Source organism: Onychomys torridus, chromosome 3 (genome assembly GCF_903995425.1).
Source record: "Onychomys torridus chromosome 3, mOncTor1.1, whole genome shotgun sequence".
NCBI classification, from domain to species: Eukaryota; Metazoa; Chordata; class Mammalia; order Rodentia; family Cricetidae; genus Onychomys; species Onychomys torridus.
The window spans coordinates 33,176,878-33,203,100 of record NC_050445.1 but is presented as its reverse complement, the minus strand read 5'-3'; the positions used below and the strand labels follow the sequence as shown (position 1 = coordinate 33,203,100).

At 42.1% G+C, this 26,223-nt stretch overlaps 1 protein-coding gene across 9 annotated transcripts in view; it reads right to left on the bottom strand.

The window, feature by feature from the left end:
• Positions 1 to 26,223, bottom strand: part of Dgki (diacylglycerol kinase iota) — a 452,799-nt gene that overhangs the window by 210,841 nt on the left and 215,735 nt on the right. For 2 of the 9 annotated variants that reach the window (XM_036180454.1, XM_036180458.1), the window contains exons 8-14: positions 25,823 to 25,939; positions 20,756 to 20,788; positions 20,099 to 20,221; positions 19,764 to 19,838; positions 19,160 to 19,258; positions 10,743 to 10,825; positions 8,731 to 8,791 (exon numbers count right to left, since the gene is read on the bottom strand). In XM_036180454.1, the coding sequence (XP_036036347.1) occupies positions 8,731 to 8,791; positions 10,743 to 10,825; positions 19,160 to 19,258; positions 19,764 to 19,838; positions 20,099 to 20,221; positions 20,756 to 20,788; positions 25,823 to 25,939 (591 nt within the window). The remainder of the gene's footprint in view (positions 1 to 8,730; positions 8,792 to 10,742; positions 10,826 to 19,159; positions 19,259 to 19,763; positions 19,839 to 20,098; positions 20,222 to 20,755; positions 20,789 to 25,822; positions 25,940 to 26,223) is intronic. The other 7 variants (XM_036180461.1, XM_036180463.1, XM_036180455.1 and 4 more) reach the window with 6 other exon arrangements.

Sequence of the window (26,223 nt, the reverse complement as noted above, 5' to 3'; positions counted from 1 at the left end):
TATATTCTGAAGGTTCTGTATCCAGGTTTTAAAACACTGTGGACTAAAGTTTTCAAGCAAACATTCATGTCTATACTGCAGGGACAAGTTTTCTTGTCATTGTTCCCTAAAACTGTAGCTATTTACATAGCATATAGGGTTATGCATAGCCTAGAGATGATTGGACATGTGTATAAGAATATTTGTAGGTTCCACACAAATGTTACATCATTTTACATGAAGGATTGTGCATCAGCAAAATTGTTATCTATAAGGGGTCACCCAGGAAGGCCAAGGGAGAGCTAAACTATCGTTTTTCTTTTAATATTTTATATGCTTAACTTTTAATTTATGAACTTCATAGCTTACCACGAAGCCTAAAGAAAGTTGATTAAAATTAAACCAGGAAAAATATCAAGACAAAACAAAGTATAGATTTAAGACATCCACCCACTCCCTAATACGAGGAATGCATGCTGAGGACACAGCACAAGCCTTCTCATGTGAGGGTGGAATACAGAGAGACAGAGACCCAGGAAGGAAAGGAGGCCCTGCCACAGTCTTGTCTATATAATGTCTGCCCTGTACTCCCACCCACCCAGAAATAGGGGACACCTACAACTCTTGATCTAGGAAAAAGAAATGAACAAGAAGTAAGTGTGAAATCAATGGCAAATGTCAACCTAGTTGTAGATATTTAATAAGCCTCTAGAATAACTAAAGCTGAACTGATGATCCTGCCTACTTCCCCAAAGTCAGCAGCCAGAAGGGCAGAGTTCACAGGTCACTCTATGGGGAGCCACAGTTGGAGTGGCTGTGGCCGAAGTAGCTGAGTTCATGGACACTTCCATATGTAAGCCGAGTAACCAGCACAGGGCATTGGGCAGTGGGGTATAATCAAAAGTAAAGACATGTATATACAACTTGCCTGAACAGTGATTATTTCTAGTTTCTAAGCATGAAAGTTTCAGAACACTCTTGAGTTACCTGAGTTCTATCTCAGCCTAAGGATGAAAGAGGGAACTACAGCGTCTGACACGTACCTACACATCTCTGACTTAGGCAAACCAGTTCAAAGAGACCACGCCATCCAAAGACGAAACCACTGGCCACTGAATGGCAGATCCACACTGGATGGGTTGCCTATCTGCAGTATCAGTCAGATTTCAAAGACACTGAAAACAGTACATAAATTAGGTCACAGTGTATTCATACCTTGCATATTGGGGAGTTTTCTATCAATCTTAAATGAAATATGAAACAAAATTCACCTAACTCTTTTTCATGTTCTTCTTAAAATACCTCCTAGAGAAAGTCAAACTACAAATATGGTTTACCCATAATGCCCCTGCACAGCAGTGTTCTGAGCTACTGTACCTCTGGTTTAAAGGAACCTTAGAGATCTCAACAGTCATCTTTGTAAATTTACAGCATCACAGAAATAGTGGAAAAGCCACCTCTTCCATGTCTTCTCCCAGTGTATTTTGGAAGGAGAGATAACTCTCTCTCCTTTGTATGTTCTATTAACATACAATCAAAATAACTGATATTGCAGCCTGAAAACCTTTTCCCAAAATAATACAAAATTTCACATTACACAACATGTTGCACACTTGACATGGTTAGTTAGTATGGTGGCAGCAGCAGCAGCCAGCAATGTCCCATCTGTGATTCCTCCTTGAGTCTTGTCACCACTCTGCAGAATTCTGATAGCATCTACAGTGACAGATGTGCTCACTAACTGAAGGCTGCACACCTCGTGTCAAATAAGTACCCAACAGGCTGGAGAATTACACTCCACTTGCTTAAAGCTTGCAATTTTCCCTTGTGGGTCCACTAGGCTGTCTTATTATATAAATTCTGCCTCCGTGCAAAATAACAAGTTTTACATTCCAGAGGCTGGAGAGGGCTCAGCATTTAAGGACATTGGCTGCTCTTCTGGTGGACCAGGGTTTGGTCCCTAGCACCCACACAGCTGTTCACAACTATCCATAACCCAGTTCCAGGGGAGTCAATGCCTTGGCTTTGACCATTACCAGGCATGAACCATGGTGTACAGGCATACATGCACGCCAAACATTCATACACATAAAAATGTTTGAAACTTCACATTCCAAACCGGTTATCACATGTGATAAACATTTCATAAACCTCCTATGTCTTCACAGATGCCTCATTTTAACATGGAAAAATGAAGTAAAAGCGAGTTTTTTTAAAGTCGATAATTCAAGTTTCATTCTCAGTGATAGGACCACAGATGCTGTTGCTGACAAAAATGATGAGTCTCTAAGGCGCTGCAACCCGAGGGGAACTGTATTGCTTTCCTTTTAGTCATGACTACTATCACAAGTGGCCATGAGATACAACAAGACAACCAAAGTTAGGAACACAGACAAAGTTCCTAAGAGGGAAAGGAACCCAGCACATTAAGAAACGCTCAGTGTTGTGTAGCAGCCATTAACTGTGGTGTGTATGGCGAGAAGATGGAAGAAAAGATCTCACTAGAAGAGCAGAGGGAGCAGGAAAGAGCAGCTCAGGAAGGTCAGGACACTGAGTGCCCGGGCTGAATGGGGCTGGCAGCAGCAGTTCCCCACCACATGACTGAGTTCCACCCATCACTCTGGCTTTTGCGGTTTGTTTGTTTTTGTTTTGCTTTGTTTTGTGTTTCCAAATGCCCTACTGAGATTGCTTTCTTGAAGATACCATTATTTCCTGGTCTCCAAGGAATGTCAATTGTTCGGTCTCCTATTAAAATGTAACAGCTGGCTGTGACTTGAAACTCCTGTCTTCTGGACAGAACAAACTTCTAACTTTCCATCTATTCTATCATTTTTCAGTTTTCTTCAGGGCTTTAGCTCAAGGCCCATTAACTATCTCAGAAGGGTTGGGCTTGGCTGTCTTTCTATCATGTAAGCATTGAAATCCCATCCTTCAAAACATTTACCTGGTTGTGGAGAATGGTTCAGTACTACATGACCTACACTGTACTTCTTATATGTACCTGCCTAGTAGAGAAACAACAAAGGGTGAGGATGGTGGGGGCAGCAGGGTGTGGATATGGGGCAGGGGGATTGGGATGTGAGGCTCACTAGTCAGTAAGGAGCTGAAGCTTAGGAATCATAAGTAGGCTATGCATATGGATTTGAGTTAGTAAAGAACTTGAGTCCATATCACCAGACATGCTCTCAAGTTCTATCTGATACTTCAAGGAGAAGAGAGGAGAGCAGGGAACTGAAGTCACAAAGGAAGTTCAGTAGATTCTGAGATAAGGAAGATAACTGCAGCCAACTCATAGTGAGTTTCACCTTTCATTAAACAGCCAACCTGGAAGTTGGTGACACTACAAAGAACATTCTGTATCTAGACCCAGAGGAGTCATCCGGATATAGTTCTTAATATAGGAAGCTGGTAAAATTCTATTCTAGTGTCAGAGCTTGGAAAATGGTCGCCTAGCCTCGCTCTGGCATGATGAGTGCTTTGAAATGAAAGACACAGAAAGCAAAGATTTCGCTCTGACTTTCCTATCTGTCGACCTATCTCTTCCCCATAGTGAGTCACAGAAATCAGAATCCCTCCTCTCCAAGGTAACTTGTAAGCTAGAATTGCTTTCCCTAAATTCATAGAGCTTAAAAATACAACTCTAACTTCCCCCTGCCTTTCTGACAGTAGAGTGTAAGAGCCACATGCAGAAGGGCTCCTGCCCCATGCCTGGGAGGAAGGAAGGATACAGAGTCCAAGGATCTGAACATGCATCCTTGCTGGGCATCCCCCTTCAGCCCAGTACCATTAGTCCTCATCAAATCTAAGCAGATGAGCAATTCATCATCCCTGCATCAATCAATGAAACTTGGATTAAATAAATTCACCACGATTTCCCCTGCTTGCTTGTCATCTATTCTGGACATCAGCTGTGACCCTTAGAACAGAAAGGAAAGGGACCATGACCTTTTCACTCCTGCACTAATATATACCTAAACATATCTCTACAGAACCTGTGACCACTGCAGATTTAACAGGCATTGTGGGAAGAAATCCATTACAAAATACAATTTGGAAAAGACAGGGTAGTTTTATTATCTATTGCTATGAAAGGTACCATGACCAAAAGCAACTTGGGGGAGGGAAAGGTTTATTTAGCTTACAATGTCAATCACAGTCCATCGTTGAGGGAAGCCATGGCAGGAACTCAAAGAGGGCAGCAACCTGGAGGCAGTAACTGATGCATAGACCAAGAAGGAGTGTAGAATATTGGCTTGTTCCCTGTGGTTAGCAAGGCCTGCTTTCTTATACAACCTAGGACCATCTATCCAGGAATGGCCTTGCCCATAGTGGGCTAGGCCTTCCCACATCAATCATTAACCAAGACAATATCTCACAGACTTGCCTACAGGCCATTCTGATGTAAGCATGTTCTCAATTAAGATTCCCTATTCCCAGACATGTCTAGGCTTCTGTCAAGTTGATGAAAACGAACCAGCACACACACTTAAAGCACATATGTTTTCCTTTTATGTTACAAGACATAAAGAATTTTACAAGCTAATAATTGCAAATCTTGATGAATGGCAAACATTATGTTCTCAACTAGGCTATTCCACCAAGCATCTTGATGGACCAAAAGGACCACTGATACATCCTATTCCAGTTTCATTCACTAGCGTATACTATATGCATCCAGTGTGGTGTCCGGGGAGGGCTCCCAGCCTATGAGAGGAGATTCCGTTGCTACCTTTAAGAATAAAACATCACAATAAGGAAGATGAAGAGAAAACCAATGATGGCCCATAAAGCATCCTTAGATTCTGACACATCAGACTCCAAATCCAGGAGAAAGGTGCACACTGTCCTGATTATCCTCACCTTTGCTAAGTACATGAAGACAGTGGCCAAGTGGAGATACAAGTGTGACATGATAAACATGGGCATCTAAGAATAGAATTTAGACCAATTCTATACTTTCCTCAAGAATAAATACCAATGAGGTGCTAGGGAGGTGGCTTAGTGGGTACAGTGCTTGCTACACCAGCATGAGGACCTGAGTTGGAACTCCAGTTCCCATAAAATGTAGGATGTGGTGCATCCTTTACAATCTCTGCATTTGGATGGGGAATGGAGGGGCACAAAGATCCTGGGGCTCCTTGGCCATCCAGTCAGTCAAAACAGTGTGCTATTGTTCAGTGAGAGGCTCTGTCTCTAAGGGCTGGGGAGGATAAACAGGTGCAGAGGAACTGAGGAAGATGCCTGAAGTTGGCCTCTGACCTCTACATGCATACCTGCACATACATGAGCATGCACACACAAATAAAAAATAATAAATGCCAATAAAATGAATTACCCTCTGAGGCAACACAGTATTATCCAATGTTTCTACATTTTACTTTCAACAACAACAACGAAAAAAAAGAGCACAGAATTTCAATAGGAACTACAGATTTCTTCTTATTAAATGCGATGGATTTTTAAGAGCAAACAGCAACATGGCAAGATAATGGCTAGGTAAAATTCTCCAGCGATCATCTCATCACCAATATCCTAGTTTGAAAAGCTGTCTTGCACCACACTGTCCTCACAGAAGCTAACAACTCTGGCGAGATGTCATAGTATCTGGTCTCAGCTCAAGAAGACAGGAAGGGGTCAATCCTAAGTGCTGGGGAGAAAGCTAGCCTCACTTGGATGGAAGGGAGGAAGTTAAGTTAGACTTGAACCCCAGTATCAGTCTCATCAGAGCGAAACCAGATGTAAGAGAAAGAACCCCCAACTCCTGCTGTAGGTCAGTTCTCAGGAAGTAAGCTGCTAGTCTGCCCTAGTGAGTACTACTCTGTTCTCCAACCTCAAGCAGAAGCAGAGACAGACTCAACCTGCTGGCTGGGCATGAAAGCTAGCACAGGTCTTTGCCTTAGAGCTCAGTACTAAGCCTCCAACAATAGGTTCTAACACTCAGCAAAAATCAAAAGACCCATAACCAGGTTAGAGCTCACCAATGATGCCCTATCTGAAACAGACCAGTACTCCAGGGAGACAGACTAAGTCTTAGAATTGGTCTGAGATGTCCCAAGATTTCACAGATCCCTATGGTTGTAAGACTCTGCGGTGACCCAGCTTAGTGTCAGTGCTAGTAGACAAGGAATAGTCTCTGACCTCAGATTTAAGCACAGCCCATCCCCAAGCCAGTGCTCAAGGATGGAGCCCTAATCCTGCATCAGCACCACTGGTGCCTAGCCACTTACCTTGAGCCTTACTATGAAAGACTCATATTGGCCACATTCCTTCTGGCTGTGGTATAAGCCTCACTCCTGAGATTGTACTGGTCCTTTGAGCTTGGGAACATAAATACAACCCAAACTGGCATTAGAAACTACTTTAACCAACACCAACCTTGACCAGCATAGTGTGGAGTAAGATTCCAATTGCTGATAATAAGTTAGTTAGTCCAGCACTAAATCTTAGAACCCAGTGCCAGCCATGACACTGAGAAAGATTTCAAGCCTGTGGTAGCAAAATGGCCTCTAGACCTACTTTGGTGCCAATGGAGGCATATGGCCCCAGTCTATCAGACTTCTATTTGGGCCAGTACCAGCTTTAGCTGGTTCTAGTTGTCTTAGGCCATAAATCTATGTCAACCATTCACAACTCATAGCATCATGGACCTTGGTGTTACTTCAGGGCTGTCTAGAGGAACTATGGGTTCATAGAAAAAAACAGCTTTGCAGCATGCGTGACCAAGGGCCTGATACCAGTCTCTCTGTGAACACAGGCAAGTTGCTGTGAATAAGGTGTTTAGGTGAAGCCCAGATCTACAGAAAGGTTTGGGAGTCAATTACTCATTTTAGGTTATAACTTGGTTCAAGCTAAACTAAGTACCAGGTAAATTGGATGAAACATGGGCTTAGACTGCCCTCTAGTGTTAGAACTGTGACAACGCACTGATGATGAATGCAGGAATCAATCCTGTAATACTGAAATAGCAAAAGCCACTGCGGAGGTTGTGGGACAGTTTCTTGAAGGAAAAGCACAAACAAAAGCAAGGTGCAAAGCCTGGGACAAGAGCCTAAAGCTTCACTGCTCAGATGACGTCACCAACCATCACCAAGAGCTGCCAGGAAACCACAGCCTCACCCACCGTAAAAATGAAGCTCGGGAGTGGTCATAGCAACTGGTGTAAGCGAATTTTTAGACTGGGAATTTAAAAACAGCCGTTTTGAGGAAACTCAAGTAAAACCAGAGGGAAACTTAACGAAGATGAAAGAATTTTAATTGTTTATTTATTTACAATTTGTGAGAGTCTGAGAGAAGGGGAAGGAGTGGGGAAGAGAAAGAGAATATGAATAAACAGGTGTGATCCTTGCATGTGCCACAATTTGCATTTGAAAGATGGAGGCCAACTTTTGAGAGTCATATCTTCCATCCTACCATGTGGGTCCCAGGAATTGAACTCAGGTCATTAGGTTTGACAGAAAGCGCCTTTACCTGCTGAGCCATCTCATTCATTGGACCATAAACAAACAAGCAAACAAAAAACAAACAACAAACAGAAATCCTGAAAATTAACAGCAAAATTAAAAGCTAAATGTTAAGTTAAAAATTAAAAAAAAAAAAAAATAAGACAAGTGTCAAGGGAAGGGCAGGGTGCTCCTGGTAGATGTTTCGGCAAGTAAAGTGCTTGATACGCAAGCCTGGGGACCTGAGTTTGACTCCAGGGCCCATACTCTGCTTGCATAGGGAATCTTCAGAGTTCCCCATATTACTATCAGTCTATGACGTCATCAGGTACAAACCGACCAACAGCTAGGAGTCTTGTTTATCAGTGTTTTACGTTTATTCATTCGTTTGTTTGTTTGTTTTACAAACTATACATCTGACAAAGGATTAATATCCAGACTGAACAAGGAACTAAAAACTTCAATCACAGAAACACAACCCAATTTAAAAGGGGCAATCACAGTGAATGTTCCTATGGGGGAAAGTTAACCAAAGCCATGATGAGGCAGCATTTTACTTTAGTAAGAAGCTCCTCTCAAGGATGACTAATAATGACAAAAGGCTGGTGGTAGCATCTTTGCTTTTATGTATTTTTTTAAAAAACAAATTTGACTAATACACGACAGCTATGAAAGGATAAATGGACATATGTCAGCATATATTTGAAAAAGGATTTAACCATCTGTGAAAATCTTTATACCAGCGAAAACAATGTCATTACTCTGCAACAGAAAATGGTGTAGTACTGTAGAAGGCTGACTGTGCACCCATGAGTACTATAGAAGGCTGAGTGTGCACCCATGAGGACTGTAGAAGGCTGAGTGTGCACCTATGAGGACTGAGAAGGCTGAGTGTGCACCCATGAAGACTGTAGAAGGCTGAGTGTGCACCCATGAGTACTATAGAAGGCTGAGTGTGCACCTATGAGGACTGAGAAGGCTGAGTGTGCACCCATGAGGACTGTAGAAGGCTGAGTGTGCACCCATGAGGACTGTAGAAGGCTGAGTGTGTACCCATGAGGACTGTAGAAGGCTGAGTGTGCACCCATGAGGACTGTAGAAGGCTGAGTGTGCACCCATGAGGACTGTAGAAGGCTGAGTGTGTACTCATGAGGACAGCTAAGCCCTTCTCAGCCTTAGGCATTATGACTCTCAGCAGACAGGAATTCATGTGGAGGTGCTGCAAAGACATGGGCTGAAGAAAGAAATCTCCCACAGGAAACCCAGTCAGGAAGATAGATGGGAGTGAACAGATTCTCTTTCAAGGACCTACCGTTCCATCCCCACCACAGGCCAGAATTCTCAGATTTGGTACCTTCCTGTACAACTCCAGCCTGGAGAGGAAATGGAGGACAAGGTAAGCACATTGTTCTCTGCAGAGAGGTACCACAGGACAAAATGAATGGGTACTACCCACCAAGGACACTATGATCTACCCATTACCCAAACAAAGGACCAAGGCAAACAGACTCCCACAATTGGATCAGAAGCAAACACTGGTGTCCCGTGACCAGCACTGGGGTGGGAGTTGGGGTGTCCTCCAGCCTTCTCATGAGTCTCCACCATCCTGCCAATCCACGTTATCTTCCTCTTCAGTTTTTTACTTCCTTTCTTCTTCTCCATTTCCTATCACTCTTCCTTCTCCTTTCTCAGAGAAAAACCTAATTAACTGATAACCAGTAATCTTTATGTGCTTCCTCCTTGTTTAATTTTGATAACTTTTCCTGGGTCTATTATCCTTTGAATCCACACTTGCCACTCTTAATCCTGGAAAATTTCAGAAAGGTGGAGAAGGTTCGCCACTGTCCTTCCTACAGGATGTACCTTAGTTACCCACTCGCTCAGCCTTTCCTCCCCACCAGCCAGAGGTAGCGTAAGTCCACGGGCTTGTCTTTACTTTGAATGTGCCTACCTGGGGTCAGAGCATATTCTCTTTCTGATTGGGTCTCAAGAAAGATGGTCATTTTGCCTTGCAAATGAAGGCACATGTCAGCAACTCTGCTCTGGAAACCACCATCCACTTATGAATAACAGTGTGGGTTTTCCTGAGAAGATTTCTTGTCCTGCTATGATCCTTATGAAACATCTACATAAAGTGTAACTGAAGTCATAAAAAATCTTAATAAATATAAAAGCCAAATGACCACAAGCAATGGAAGCAGATTTTCACTTTAAAGTAAAGAAGTGTTTCTTTCACAAACATTAAAGAAGTCTTACAGCCATCCTTGGTGGGGAAGAAATGCAGAGTAAGGGAATGCTCGAAACTTGTTCCATGATTCTTATTTCCTTACAAGTTTAAAATATTTAATTTAGCCATTTTGTATAGGAATGCCAGTTTCTAGAGACCATTCATATTCACAAGTCTTTCACTCTGTCATCACTGTTTACCAAAAATAACTTCCACCTCACATCATCAGAACGATCTTAGCAATGTAATAGGTCTAGGACAGGGAAGCAAACAGCAATGTCAACACCCCCGCTCTTTCCCACCATGTGGGGCCATGTACATCTAGACCTAATTTTCAACACTTCTAAGCAAACGCATAAATACAGAGAGCGTCAGGGAGAGAGATGAAAATGCTTGTCCCACTGAACTGGAGCAGCCAAAGCTACAATTGGTTATCTCAATACTTCCCACCCCTGCCTGCCCTCCCTCTCCCTCCCTTCTTTTCTCCCTCCCTTCTTCTCTCCCTCCCTCCCTCCCTCTCTCCACCCACCTATCTATCCATCTTTCCCTCTCTTTCCTTCTCCTCTCTCTTCTTTCTTCTCCTTTCTCCATTACCCCCACATAAACATTCTGGATGCATTCACACACACACACACACACACACACACACACACACACACACACACAATCTCTCTCTAGATCAGATGTTTACATACTTATGTTAGCCCCTTGGTTATAAACTTACATTTCTGCTAAAACGTATCTCAAAGATTGGACATGGATAAACACAAGAGCAAGGCCTCTTTCCACATTCCCTGACTCACTGAGGAGAAGCTTTAGTCCTACACACACAAGCAGTAAGCACCAGAGAAGCAAGACTGACCCACAATTGATCAGACAGTGGTTTGAGGCAAACAGATGCAGTGACAGTGGGTAGGTGGGGCATTAGGAGGTGTCAAGCAAAGCAAAATACAGGCAAGAAAGTTATTAAGAGGTGAACAGGAAAAACTTCAGCAGACCATGAGATAATAAATAACCTTGACCCCTCCCCAATCCTAGGGTCCTCACTTGCCTAAAATTCAGAAGGCCCATGGGCTGAGGGAGGTTTCCAGACTTACGCATCTTTTGGCCCTTCCTGAGAAAGATCAAAGACTTGCCGTGGATTCAGGTACCACATGAACATCTGAAGGACTTTGGTTCCCTATAAAGGAATAAATAAATAAGTAAATAAATATATAAGAGACACAATTTTCTGAACTAGAAAATATAACTCAATCATTCTCTCTTAAATCTTAATTAAGGGGTCTGGAGATAGGGCCCAGAGCTTAAAAGTGAATACTGCTCTTGCAAAGAGGCACCATTCCCCCTAGAACTCACAATAGGTAGCTCAAAACTGCCTGTAACTCAAGCCCCTCAAAGATAATCTGATGCCTGTGGCCTTGGCAGGCACACACACACACACACACACACACACACACACACACACAATTAAGCCAATCCTTTAAATAACATTTGGTTACAAACCATATGGAACACAGCCAAAATCATGAGCTTTGATCGTAGATACACACAGAGTATATGTCTAGTTGAGATGGTTGTCCAATCTGGATAATTTCATTAGATCATGTGTTCTCTTTAATGTAAAGTGGAGAGTGCCCACTTCTTCAAGGCTCAATTGCAGTAACGTGTGATATGTGTTTAATGAACAGTATTTAAGAGTTTGGTATCACAATGTAATAGCGAAAGTCCATATAGGAAAGTAGCTAGCCTGTGTGATTTAACATCAATTTTTTACTTTGTCTGAACATAGAAACACAGGCATTATTAGTTACTTGTGCTTTTATTAAAATAACTTTTCTCATTGAGGCAGAAGAAATGGAAGTGTATTTATATATATATATATATATATATATATATATATATATATATATATATATATATATATTGTGCCTGGCATGGTGACCTGGGCCCATAATCCTAGCATTTAAGATATAGAGTCAAAGATTGTGAATTCAAATCCAGTTTGGATTATACAGTAACAGCCTATATAAAAAAATTGTTATATATAGCAGAACTAACCTTTTATACATATAATATACATGTTTTCATTTATTCTTTAGCGTCACAGAGAAAATTTATTTCAATAAATTCATAACTCGCTATTACATATAATTCATATAATATGTGGACAATAATAATCTAAACAATAAAGTTTAATGTTAAATGACGTGGGCTGGTTCATCAGCTAATTCTATCATAGCCTATTTTGACTCTTTCTGATCTACATGTCTGTGTCAGCTTAATCCTACACCTCCTCAGTCACCTGCAATAGTTTAAGAAACTGTGATGTTCATAGAGATGACCACTGGGACAGACACAAGGTAGTTTAAATGATTCTTAAATTGTACTGAAGGAAAAAAAAGAAACACAGCAAGTAGCATTTTGATCATTTTATGGTTGTCAAGGGCAATGCTGTTCCTTAGTAGAGCCTAGATCTTTTCATAAACGATTCCTGTAGCTAGAGAGTTTCTCTCCAGCTCCCGCCAAGCCCTACAAAGAGAAAACTCCAGCTAGAGATTCCTGTTTGCAGGTGTAATCCACTGTGTTGATAGACTACCCGGGCAGTGTGGGAAGAGCTTCAGATGTGGAATGAGAGCTGACGAGTCTGTTCTGTGTGATGGAGAGTGCTCAGAATCTGGCACAGGTGCAGTATGTAAATGCAAAGGGAGGTCTCCCTTTCAGTGATTACGGGAATCATCTGATGTCCCAATGGTTCTGCATCTAGCCCAGCATGTGGCACAGAAAAGACCTTAGTACGGGCTGGTCCCATTCTTCTTTACCCTTTATTAATCCATTTGTTCAATTACACATGCTGGCATGGGGTCACCCTGTGGTTCCTAATTATCTGACTACTGTGTCAGTTGGTATAGAAGCCAATGAAGCTCTTTAGTTCCTCAGATTCCCCTAAAACTGTAATCTAAAAGTTCATCACATGCTTGCTGTAATTTGGGGAACAACATTCCATTCTTAGTTATCAGAACACCTTTTTCAGCCTCAGCAAATGATCTATATTTTGCTCCCTATCAAACACAAACATGGATTTGCGGACATCATACCAGCAACACGGACATTATTTTCTTTCTTTCCAGGCTGGGCCTTGCTACCAAGTGCATTCAGGATTATTTTGATCAGATTGTATGTTAAATAACTAACATAAGCATTGCTTTAATGACCAACTAATTTCTAGACCATCTCCCACTAACTGGCTAGAAAGTCAGTTTTTCTGTTTCTGATTCCTAAAGCAGCAAGAATGGCTGCTGTTGATTCTGCCTTTCCACCTCTGCTACGGTGGAGTGCACATCTCAATTTCAGCTTCTTCTATTATGCATACAATGTGAGATAATTAACAGCTTTCAAGAAATGAAAATATAAAGCAGAGGGAGGTTGTTTTGCTTAGCCTAAAATTTCTATAGACGATCTGATCAGCTGCACTGCTCCACTTTTGCTCATTTTAAATCTGTGTTCACTGGAATACCTAATTATCTCAATGTATCCTTCAAGAAAGAAATGTCTACAAAGCCTGGCAAGTTGTTCTTTCTATGCCCCAAAGAGTCTCTTCTCGGATCGGTCTCTCATACTAGCATCCCTAGACTTGAGCAGAAGTAACTGATGCAACAGGGCTTAGCTACCTCCACACATGGATAGACTTAGCTCCTGTTAAAGAGTAATGTCAAGCAGGAGAATGGGTAAAGTACTTCCTATGAAAGGATGAAGAAGCTGAGTGTCTATCTCAAGCACCCACTTAAAAAGCCAGGCACACACTTAGAACCCCAATACCAGGGAGGTGGAGACAGACATATTCCTGGAGCTTGCTGGCTAGCCAGTCCAGCCAAATCACTGAAGAAAGAACAAGAAAAGCAATTGAGAAAGACACCAGGCATGGACTCTTCCCACACACCTCTGTCTGTCTGTCTGTCTGTCTGTCTCTCTCTCTCTCTCTCTCTCTCTCTCTCTCTCTCTCTCTCACACACACACACACACACACACACACACACACACACACAAATAATCTTATTTCCAAAATGAAGAAAAATGACAAGAATTTAAATGAAAGCATTTCTTTAAAGCAATCCTAGTGAGCAGGGCATACAAGCTAGATGCTCACAAAAAGTTAGACACGCCCACATTTAAATGAGATCCACTGATTGCCTCTAGCACTTGAATAAGCTACTTTCCCAGAGGCAATTTAGTAAATGGAACCAAATGGTCACACAAATAGGATTCACTGAAAATGGGTAATTCGCATCTTTCTTGGTGTTGAGATGAAATCTACTCAGTCATTTACACAACTGTCACTAGCAAGTCTAAGCACATGACAGCTCTCAAATGCTGCATGCCAAATGCAATGCCTGCAACTTTTATGCAAGAGTCTGGTTTTCTTGAATGGGGGGGGGGGGTGGGGACAGTGCTCATAAATTCCAGTTCAATTCACAGGTATAGTAACTTGCGGACCACTGAGCTTTTTGGCTATTATGTGATTGGGCACTCTTGGGATGAGGCTGAAGAATGTTATCCTTTCCCATTTGGCTGTGGAAAAATGCAACTTCTTGGAAAGCAGGTGGGTTATTACAGACATGAACAAGATGCATTCACAGCTCCACCACCCACTCTTACGTGTGTGGCAGATTTAGGTGGGAAAATGAAGACATAAATCAAACAGGATCCCCTGGCTGCACAAGAAAGTTCTATGCAATATTCATAAAGCAACATCCGATCAGGATGGAGGAGCCATTCAGAACAGCCCTGTCCACAGCACACAGCTCTCCACCAGAGTACTGCAGGGGTATCCTGCAGGAGCATCCTACAGTATCGTTAAACCCCAGTTCATATCATGTAGGCATGATATAGATAATCAAGACAAAAAGCACCTGACCAGACAATAAGCAAGCTGGAGGAAAAGGATCACTGGGGATAAGAGCTTAGGAATAACTATTTCGAGTACACACAATCCCAAAGAACCCACCACTTAATCAGCAATTGTGGATTTAGCCTCTGTTCTGTGTTCGGGCCTATACTCAAGAGCACAGCCTCTACCGGAAGGAAACCAACACGAAACATATGAATTCACTGAAGCCAGTGAATGCTGTGCCAGAGCTGTCCAGTGAGAAGCACAGCCACCCAGGGGAGATACTGTCTAAACATAGGTTCAGATCAGACGAAGGTATCCGAAGCGCACCATTTGAGTTTGATCGTGAAAAGTTTAGTAGAGCAGTCTCTCTCCATAGGAGCAGAGGAAGGGTGAAGGTCCAGGGTGAAGTCACTAGAACAAGACATGCCACAGAAAACTACATTTGGCAATGCCTCCGAAGGCAAGAGGCAAGGAGTGGCGCAAGATGAGGCAACTGGAGCCAGCCACAGACTAAGCCCCGTGTGCTACAATTCTGGACTTGGCTTTGTGGGAAGTAGTTACTGCGATGTTTTACCAAGGAGAGCCAGACTAGCGCCTTTCCACACCGCCTCTGTGGCTACCAACAGGTATGCTTTAGGCTGTCAAAGAACCAGATGGCTTCGTTTGAGCCTCAGCTTCCCTCTGTGGATGCTCCCAACAATTGTGTGACATAAAAAAAGATTTGTGGCTTTTGTGGTTTTCATCTCGTCTGTTGAGATTGCTCTGGCAATCTTGAGACTGGATTTTGATGTGTGCCCTCATCTACTTACTGTCTCTCGGCTCTTTCTCCAAACCAGTCTGACCCACAGAAGCCTGAATTTATAGAAAACAATAGAGTTGTATTGAGCTCCAAGGTGAAAATTTTCCAGCTCTTCAAAATCTCACTATTTCACTGAGGCTGTGCATCCAAGTATTTCGGAGACTATTTATAGAATCAGAGTTCTCATGTGAAGTCGATTTCTTTGTCTGATCCCCATGTCCATGTTGGTGTGACTGACTCCTGACTTAGGGGAGTAGCTTTGCTGGGGGAACACTGGTTCAGAGGAGGTGGTATGGACTCAGCCAACGTGAACCTGCCCACCAGCAGCTGCCCCCCCCCTCTTGTCTGCATCCTTCTGCTTTGTTGGATCCCAAGAGCTCTGGTCCAAGAATCAAGCTCCTACCTCACATCTGACATGGAACTACACAATGGACAGTGTAAGCAGCACCTCAACCCCTCAACTCCCAGGACTATGGAGATCATCTGTTCTAGTGGCTCACATCTGTGCATCTTTGAACCCACATGAAATAACATGAAAAGAGACACTGGACTCAGTAAACGGGGTGAAAGGTGGTGGGGAGTGGGGTGTCCCTAGCCTTTCTAACTTCCTACACAGAGGAGGGGACTGTGTTGGAGTAAATCTGTCCCCTACCTTCAGTCCCCTTCCCACAGGAAGAGTAACTCAAAGCTAATGCTTTAGTCCTCGAGCCCAATACCTGTCTCCTCAAATATTTTTGGTACTAACATTACAACCAGTGTCTAAACCTTTACAAAAATACTAGGTCCTATGTACCCTAATGGTGCTGGAAAAATAGAGACAACTATTGTGAAGTTTAAAGAAAGGGTGATGGAATAATGTGTCGTTTAATAGAAGCAGTCCTGGTTTAGCCCAATATAACCCTTCAAAATACTGACATTATTTCTTTTCTTCCATTCCTAAGGAAGGGGGGAACAGTTCTTTTTCTAGCCACTAGATGGCAATATCATCTAGTTATTTACTAAAGATTAATGATGCAAGTTAAAAAAAAGTTTTGGAGCCTACACTTCAGAGGGGAAATGAGTCAGCAATGCTCTTCACCTACAATCAGATGAGTAGGTTAATTGAATCATTAATTGTTAATCTGCAAAAATCAGAATATGCCCACTCCCTACCCCACGTATTGCAGCAGGAAGCCCCGTCAGGCAGTGAGATCTGTCCCCTAAGGCATCTGGAACATGGGAGAAATGAGGGTCAACCCAGGGAACTCAGGGCCTCCCTGACTTACTGAGATGGCACCTGAACCTTAACAGGCTCTCGAGTATCTGCACACTAGTCATGTCATCTTTCTGCTCATAAGCCAAAAGATCTTAAAAAGCAAAGTACTTTAAACCCGGTTTCCATAGCACAACCATTTTTTAAAGCATTTTCCACGAGCTGGTTCCAATCTTTATCCTGTATCATATTCCCTGTAGTTTTTCTGCATGTCCCACCCACCACAGTGCAGAAATGCAGAATGACCACCCTACACCTGCTCTGTTATGTGTATTCCTCACTGTACAATTGTTTGCTTACTAAGCACCATGCTCTAGAAATCCAGGATTGCAAGATGCAGCCCCCTAGTTTGCTGATGGCTACATTCCAAGAGAACACACACCCAGAGAACACTACTATTATCGTCCATGACAGGTGGGTGCATCCCAGGGTCTTAGAACACAGTGGAGAGGGTGACTGATTTTGATAACTGGTTTAGACAGGCACTGGGGAGCTTTGAAGGATGATCAGAAACTTCCCATGGTTGAGAAGAAAGGGGACTTTCCTCCCTCCCTGTAACTACATAGTACCCTCTCCCAGTTCAGCTCCTTCCTATTTCTTCACCATGCCAAAGTCACTGTTTCCCTCTGGAATTCCACAGCTCTTGCAGTCTGGTTCACTCAGTTTGGAACATACAACAAATGTCATCTGACTTATTTCCCCCCAATAGTCCCTTTTATGTCCTTAACAAAAAAGATGTCCTCTAAATTCACTTAAGCCTCCTTGGTCTGTTAGTACTTAATGAACTTGGAAGTAGCATTAGATAACATATGAAGTCTCCATCACTATTAATTTGTAGAGACTAAAACAGGAATGTTTTAACTAGCTTGCTGACGTCACAATGGCAAGCAAAACGGAAAAAGAAAAATCTGAGTGTCCAATGCAGGGGGGTGCTTAGCATGGTTAATGAATTCACTTCAGGGCTGGGGATGTAGCTCATGTGGTAGAGTGTTTGCCTAGCATCCATGAAATCTTGGGTTCTGTTCTCAGCAGCATTGCATTAATCAAGCTTGGTGGCAGGTGCTATAATGTCAGCACTCAGAAGGGAAAAGAAGAGGTCAGGAAGTTTGAGGTCATTCTTGACCACACAGTGAGCTCAAAGCCAGCTTGGGCTACTTGATATTCTACCTCAAAAACTGTGCTTTATGTCAGAAGTGCCTTGATAAAATATAGCTAATACTAACTAGCTTGCAGTGGTCAGACCACCTGAACCATGAAACTAATCGCATCTACTTTGCTCCATTTCTCAATTCTCAACTCACCCTTGCTAGGTTGTAGGAAGGCCAGCCCCTGAGTGGGTGGGTATCAGGGCAAACTGAACATCAGTCCTAAGAAACTCATCACGCGGTCCTTTTCTACTGATTACTGTAGAGCCACACCATTAGAAGAAGAAGAAGGGCATCATCACTAACACAAAAATGAAGGTTATGGAAAATCAATTGTTCCTTTGTTATAACATCTGTTCTCCAGGGTACTGAGACTGATTTTTAAATTGCAAGTGACCAGGAATCTTGAAGAAGGAGGAGGAGACAGGGGTTCCTTTTCAATCTTATGCTCTCATATGACAAGTGTCACTGTAGACAGTTCATCCTAGGAAACATCCATTATCTGAAAATGACATCACTTGGAGGATCCAGTCAAAACCCTGACAGCATGCCATGACATCTTTCCTAATATGGGTGATTAAAGTCTCACATCTCTTCTTGCTGATGGTGACCCACCCAAGAGTCTTGCCTTGAAGTATAAAGTGTAGACCTAATGGTCAGAAAAAAAGTATTTTCACATCCAAGTTCCCAAGAAAATAATAGAAAAATCAAAGCCCAGAGCGGAGTCTTAGTAAAAAGCCCCAGGGAGCACAAGAGAAATAGATAAAAAGATAAAGGACTAGATTATAGAAAAAACATGTTCTTACAAAGCAAGGTTACTGTAGGAATGCCATTAACATCTGTAAGGATATCTTTGTATTCTGAAATGGGGTCAATATTAAGCTACACTGAAAGAACTGGGCAGAGAGCAGAAAGGATAACAAAGTCTTTAGAAACTGATTATTTATCTGGCCTTAAGGTACTTGTTTACAATTGCTGTGACAAATGAACTCTGGTTGCTCTTTTCCCAGAGGACAGGGAAAAGGGAGTCGGGTTAAATTATAATTGGAAGAAATAAAGACAAGTTGGTAAATGTATTCCTAATTACGAAAACTGAAGCAAGATGGACATAGGGGCCACTCAACTCTTCCATTTGCTCTCCTCTTCCTCGGTGTGGCCACATGGAACATGAATAAATCTTTCTTTGCTTTGCCCTGAAGCCTATTAACTAAGAGAAACTCTGGGAGGATCCTTCTAGAACATTGTAAGGAAAATGTCGGTCTGGTCTGGCTGTGTGTGGAAGAAGGGCAGGCTGCGAACTCTAGGAGTTTTGTACCCAGTCCTGGCACACCTCAGATGCTGTGCCCTTGGGATGCTATTTTACTTCATGCTGGGGATGGTGTTTTTGACATATCAAATAGTCAAAGCTAAACTCATGGAAAACGACTCACCTGGTTGCCCCCACTCTTTGGGTTCACAAACACAAGCAAAGGCTTCATGAGAGGAGAGGATATGGGCTTGATCACAAAAGGACGACCTTTGTTTTCCTGCTGGAAGAGGCAGGCAGCATTATTAGAATCAATACCCACAGCTTGGAAGCAATCACGAAGCAAGGGACAGGTGAATCCGGTGCATCTCTAGGACCCTGAGTCTTATTTCATAAGGCATGAAGAGGGCAGTGTGTACACGTCACCTGAGAGGAAGCACCTCCCTCTGTAATTTACTCCAGAAAACCGAGCTATGCTTTGCATTTTATTCTGCATACTCTAGGAGTTCTGGAAGTGGCAATTCTCACTGTCATCTTTACCATCACTGTCACTTTGGGGAAGACATTCCAGGCAGGGGCAGATGCTCTGACTCTGATAAGACAGGTCAGATTTGACTAATTGATGGATAGGTTGGTAGATCTGGAACAGGAAGGATTCCAATGTGAGTAGAATGGGCTGAAGGACAAAGCGAGTGTAGAATGCACATCACAAGAGTGAGTGTGGGCCAGATCCTCAGGGCTAAGTAGCCTCTACTGAGGAAGCTGTACGTCTAATACATCTGACTTACCTCAGTTCCTCTTTTACTGGCTTTCCTTTTAAAGCTTGTTCTTTTCTTCTTCCGACTGGAAGCCTTCAGGGAGTTCTGTGGGGAACGAAGGGAGAAGCTAAACTCAGAGGCCAGCAGCCCCCGCGTTTCCACGCACAACCATGTAGAAGAGGACAGCAGCGCATGCTGTTGGCTGCATGCTTCTCATGCTTTGACACTTCCAAGCCACTGCTCATGGGTAAGCCACAGACAGAAACCAGTGCTCCAGAGTGAGCAACTGACTCCCCGCCACATGGAGGCAGGGAGTTAGAGCCGCGGGGGGCTCTTATGGACTCACATAACAACACATGGTATACCTGCCAACCCTCCCAGTAAAAATGGAAGAATCCCAAATTCTCTGAGGGGCTCCAGTCTCCCGCCCAACCAGGTCCGTCTCCCGCCCAACCAAGTTCAAGTTCATCTCCTGGTATGGAGATCACCTATGTGGAAATGTAAAAAAGGAGGCCATTTTTTATGTTTTTCTTTTTCTTTTTTTTTCATTTTCCTTCTTTGTTTACTTTTTATGATCTGCTTTAGTAATAGTTATAAAATAACACTTGACCCCAGTAGAACTTCACAATCTTATCAACACTAATGCATAATATTTTAAATGCTTGGAAGACACCTTATCATGATATAATAGTGGAGTGGTGAGCATTACTCTTTCTTTCTCTGTCTGAAGATCCATTAATTTAAATGTCTTCTCTCCACTAAGTAGCTTTGAACATTTTTATGGAAGTAACTCCAAGTTGTTGACATACAGTGACCCTTAATTTTACTTTCTCTTTCTAGAGACTTTATGAACCACAATTTTTTACTAACCATTTTCTCTTAATATTTTCTCAAAATACTTGGAGGAGGAACTCTTACAAGACAATCACACTTACTGGTTAAAAACCAAACATACATCAGATTTAACTAGTGGACTCAATATCTATTAGACTGTATCTTCACAAATGTAAGATAGTACTGACCATATAATAGATGTTTGACCAAGTGTTGAGAGCCTGAAATGCAGAATTCTTAACTTAGCAGTTGACATTAGAATACATACTTATATTATTTGAGCAGTTAATAGTTTTCAAACTAGCTTGAAGAAATTCAAATAGCTAATCTGCAAGTATTTTCTTCTTAGCACATTCAAAACTAAACATTAGTCTAGAACACATTAATTAATGCATCAAATTCAACAAGGTCCAAATGAGCTAGTATTTATTTCACTTTTGCTTAAATAATGAAGAGAGGCGGGAGAGACTGAATGAAGGAAGGAAAGAAAGAAAGAAAGTGAGCAAGCAAAATGATGTGTAGCCCATGTTCACCAAGGCAGGGGAAAATTTTGAAGGACCACCATGCATCCCCCAGGTTTTCTTCTTCCATCAAATGAAAGGGTCATCAGGCTCCCTGAGACTCTCCAGAAAAGAGATTCGTGAAACTGAGTACTCCTGACTCCAGAGTTTTCTTCCCTATTCATTGTTGACTACACTTTCCCTGCAAACAGGTCTCCTGGCTTCTAAATCCTAGGCTAAAGGAACCTTTTTGTCATATTCTTGTCTTTTTCTTTTCATTTTATAGGCCAATGTCATTTTTCAATAAACTCCATTTATGTAGAAGGACTGATCTGGAGTCTGGAAGAGCTGAGACCGCAGGAGAAGCTTCCACTGGGTGCCATCAAATGATGCTCCAAGCATTCCTCAACCAGCACTACACACTGGCCTTACTTAGACAGCTTTTAAAAATGTTCAGCCCTAGACCCTGTATTAATCTGTTTGAAGTGAAGCCAAAGCAAAGATTAAAAGCTTCCAAGTGATACTATCATGTATGATGCTGAAAATGTGGGTTGTAACTGAAAAGTGGCATTAAAGAGACCCCAGTGAAGTAGATCACCAGGAGGACCATGAGCCTGATGGATTTGCAAGAATCCATCATCAGCTCCCTATGATGAGATGCATGCACTTACTGAGTCAGGCAAATGGTTACTAAAACAGACTCTTAGTATTAGCATGAAGTGATAATACCTACCTCACAGGACAGTTGTAAAGTTTAAACAAAAAAATATATATATATATGTGAAACAGTTGTTTTTGCATCCATTCCATAATATGCATCTGTTCACGTCCATTAACCTCACTGTCCAGCATAAATCTTTTAGTGCACAACCACACCCTAATCATGGTCAAAACAATGAATAAATATTATATAACTAACAGTATTTATTAGGCCTCTTCTGGGTTGCATAATCGTGCCTAGGATATGATGGCTTGTCTCCCCACTGCTTTGGTATTTTAGCTCATTTCCTGCCTAGACCAAATAAATATAAATAGAAGTTGCTTTCAGGAACACACTAGGGGCCTTGGTTCATGACAGAGTTCAACAATTAAATTCCAAGATGTAGTTCTACTGCATCAGGTAAGGATCTTACACAGCTTTCTTAAACTTATCATAACACGTATAGCATTTTGTGTGATTCTGATGGTCAAGCACATTTGGGAAACATGGAGTTAGAAACGAGGGACATCTGAAAACAGAGTAGGCAAGAAATTCAACTTGAGTAAGAAGCAGACACACAAAACAGTCTTTCAACATAGATGTAGCAAGTGCCTCTGAGTCTCCCCAAGACCCATACATCTGGGACTTTCTCTACAGAACAAGTATAGTGATTGACTCAGAGTACCTGGGCATGTCTGAGATTTAAGGAAGTTTATAGCATCAAGAATGATCAAAGAACAATAACAAGTACTCTGGAATTTCTCAGTATGCCTCATTATTCAGGTGGCTCCCTTCTGTTTGAGTACAAATGTCCAACATCACTTCACTTGCAAGGAATCAGCATCTTGAGAGGAAGAAATGGCTACAAAGGCAGATTTGGAATGTACCACAGCCATGACAAGTTAAGATACCTATCTGCATTAATTTATAGCAAAGTGTGCCCTGCCTGGGTTGGTACTTGGGAATTCAACAAAGTAGCCTACTTTGTGAGAATATAGAGGCAATGTCTAGAACTTATTGTAAAGTACTGGTGATGAAAAAGAGTTGAGAAACCTTTCACACTTCTCCAATGTTCTAAAACAAAGCCTGCTTATTCTAGCAAGGGCAGCTAACTCAGTGGTGTGATCCCTTTGCAAGATCAACACTATTCGGACTGGTTTTCATGGCATTTTAATATCAACAGCAGTTGCCTTCTAGGCATTTTATACCTATCCTTCTGTGAAGACATCAGAAAAGATAAAGGCCCTTTGTCTTCTTGGACCAGGTGTCAGAGAAATCTCACCTTGCCAAGAAAGTAATCCTATCAACCAACCCATTATCAGAGTTATGACTCCTTCCTGGGCAGTTAAGAAGTCCTTATGGATGAATCATTTAACTGTAAACAAAACTTTAGCTCTTATTACCCTTGAGGGATATTTTCCAGGTTATGGGATCATAAATAATTGGTTATATTAAAAGACCTAAAAATGATATATCACTTCATTATAACAAAGGAAGTCTCTCCCACAAACACAAGACAACAGTTTGACAGGTCATAGAAGGAAGAAGGCAGAGCTTTGGTTAATTTAAGGGATGCTCACCTCCTGCTCCGGATGCCACACTGGAATTAAGGTGGTTCTGACGACAGTAGATAACAAAGAAAACTTGTCCCCAAAGTTGAGGAGCAGGTCTCAAGAGCTCCAAGTAACATCAGACCATGCATGCTAATTGATCTTCATAATTCACCCACGGAAATAGTTTAAGCAAGTCTGAGGGATTGTGTCAGTCACTGAATAAAATCTGTTATTCCATTTCACGGTACTCAGGCAATGAAAGATCATCCAGTCATAATAAGATAAGAAAGAAAGAAAACTAGCAAGAAAAAGAAAACCTCATTCAGGAGGAAGAAGGGTTGAACACAGCACTGTTTGCAAACAGTCCATTAGGAACAATGTAAACATCTACCAATAGGGATGTGGACCAAATGTCTACTGAATGGGAACAGCTTCAATGATTTAGGACTATGTATAATACTAGAAACATCTACCCAAGATTCATTTTTTTTAAACTAAGTGAGTTCTGAAGAATTATCGGTAGTACAGCATCACTCATTCACTAACCTCAACTCTGTACACACTACAGTTCTGTATCTAGTCTAATGGTACATTTCTATGCCTATAAACCAGTAATGAAATCATGGGTATGTGATGGAAAAGCCAGGAGGTGTCTAAAATTTTATGTGTTAGTGAAAGGGGACATCTTTTATCTGAAGTTTCTTTTGTACAGGGATAGTGTGTGTGTGTATATTGGTCATTATGCACTAAGTATTAAACTAAAAGACTAATAAGCACAATCCTCCCTTCAAAGACTATAGTGTCCCAACTCGATCCTATGGGTTTATGCTCCCTAGGGGAGACATCAATGTATATAAAACATTATTCATAGATTCTGGGAAAGGAAGGCTGGATTGCAGGGGGAACTAGACGTTGCTCTGATGTTGGGCAGGTTCTTGATTCATGCAGACTTTATTGTGAAGCAGTAGGCTTGCTTACAGAAAGGAAGTGATCAAGTAAGAACAGTATTTTAGAAGGGAAACCCAGCCAAGTGTGTAGGGAAACAATCAGAAAAGAGAACCCTGCCAAGTGGGGAAAGTGCTGTTAGCAGGGTCCCATTACCACAGGTGGAAAGATGCTGAACTCCATAGCTGTAAAATCAGAGGTTGACAGTCACACTTGAATTTGTGATCAGGTTATGACTGGCAGACCCATAAAGTATAGAGTGCAGCTCAGTAGAGGTGAGCTGTTAATAACACGGGGACAAAAAATGTCAGAAAATTCCTTGGAGTCATTGAGAAGAAGCTTAAAAGAAGGAAGATGGAGGTATAGTAGAGTAGGATGGCTGTGCAACTTTGGGAATCTATCAACTGCCTGTCTTTCTATCATCTATCTGTCTATCCACCTCATCTCTCACTATGTGTGTGTGTCTCTCTGTCTGTGTGTGTGTGTGTATATGTGTATGTGTGTGTGTGTGTGTATCTACACATCTGTGTTCACATTCTAATGCTCCTCTATCATATTCTTCAAAATATAAAAGGTCAAGAAGATATTAATTAAGTAACTATTTAATTAGCCATGTTCATGGCTACATTACATTCAGTATGATGGCTAAAGATGAATAAGATGAGATATATAGCTCTACAAATATTCTATTTTCTAGGAAAACACAAATATAGCTAAAATATTATTGTGCACTCTGGAATAAGAATTTAGCCATATAATCACCCTCAACAAAGAGTGGCCTCCCACTGTTTTAGACGTTTCCTCCTACATGCCTCAGCAGAGACCTAGTATGATCTAACTAAACTCACAGGCTCAGGACTATCATTTTGTACACCGTGTACTGTTGTCCTGCCTGCTACTTGTTCTCTAGTCTACTGCTCTAAATCCTATCCACCTTTTAAACACAAGGATAATCCCTACAAGGATAATCCCTTCATCCTCAGGAAAGTCCCCCAGACTAATAAAAAGATTGGCTTGAACAGGAAGGCTACTAAGAGCACAGAATGGGATTAGGTACTAAGATAGCAGATTCAATTCGCCTTAAGAAAACACTGTGGCTCTCTAAGCAGGCCTTGTATGTAATGGAGGTCATAACTCACAGTCTGCCCTTTAGATTGGCAGAAATCTTAACCAAACTATGTTCCTTGACAACCTTGCTCTCTGTTGACTCCTCTCAGGCTTGGAAGAGAAGAGATCATGTAAGAATCCACTGTATCCTCACTGGGGCTCACTGAAACTCAGGAAACCTACCTTCATAGAGCATCATTACACATGGATGAGGAGGACACACCCTTGCTCTGAAACTGGGTTTTTGTGAGGATGGGAGTCTGGTTCCACGAGAGAGCCCAATGAGGTCAGGTGATGGGCCAGTGAGATAAGCCTGGTAGCTAAGCACCAGACCACAGGGACAAATGTGTGGAGGTGATAGGCGCCTGAAGACGACTGAAGGAAAAAAGCAAATCTAAACAGTTTCTTTTCCTCTGCACTAGACCAGCAGCACCAGGATCCTGCAGTTACCTGAGGTTTCTTCACCTTAATGATCCAGGTGGGTGGGACAATGACAGCAGCGTGGGCCCCCAGGGAGCAGGGTTCCTCAATGTGATGCAGCATGAAGCAGGTCACCTTATTGTGAAACTGAAGAGAAAAACAGGCTAATGAGCAAATCTGAGTAAGAGGTCATTCACAGCAAGAAGGGATAGCTACACACACACACACACACACACACACACTCATACTCACCCACAGCAGGCTCACAGGCACACAAACACACATAATTACACATTAATAAACACATGCATCTCACCAGCATTCAACCATCTAACCACAAGCTTAGAGACCAGATCAACTCATCCCAGTATAGACAGAACAGTTGTAAATAAGAGCCTAGAAGGATGACACCTGCTAAGCCATTCGAACTG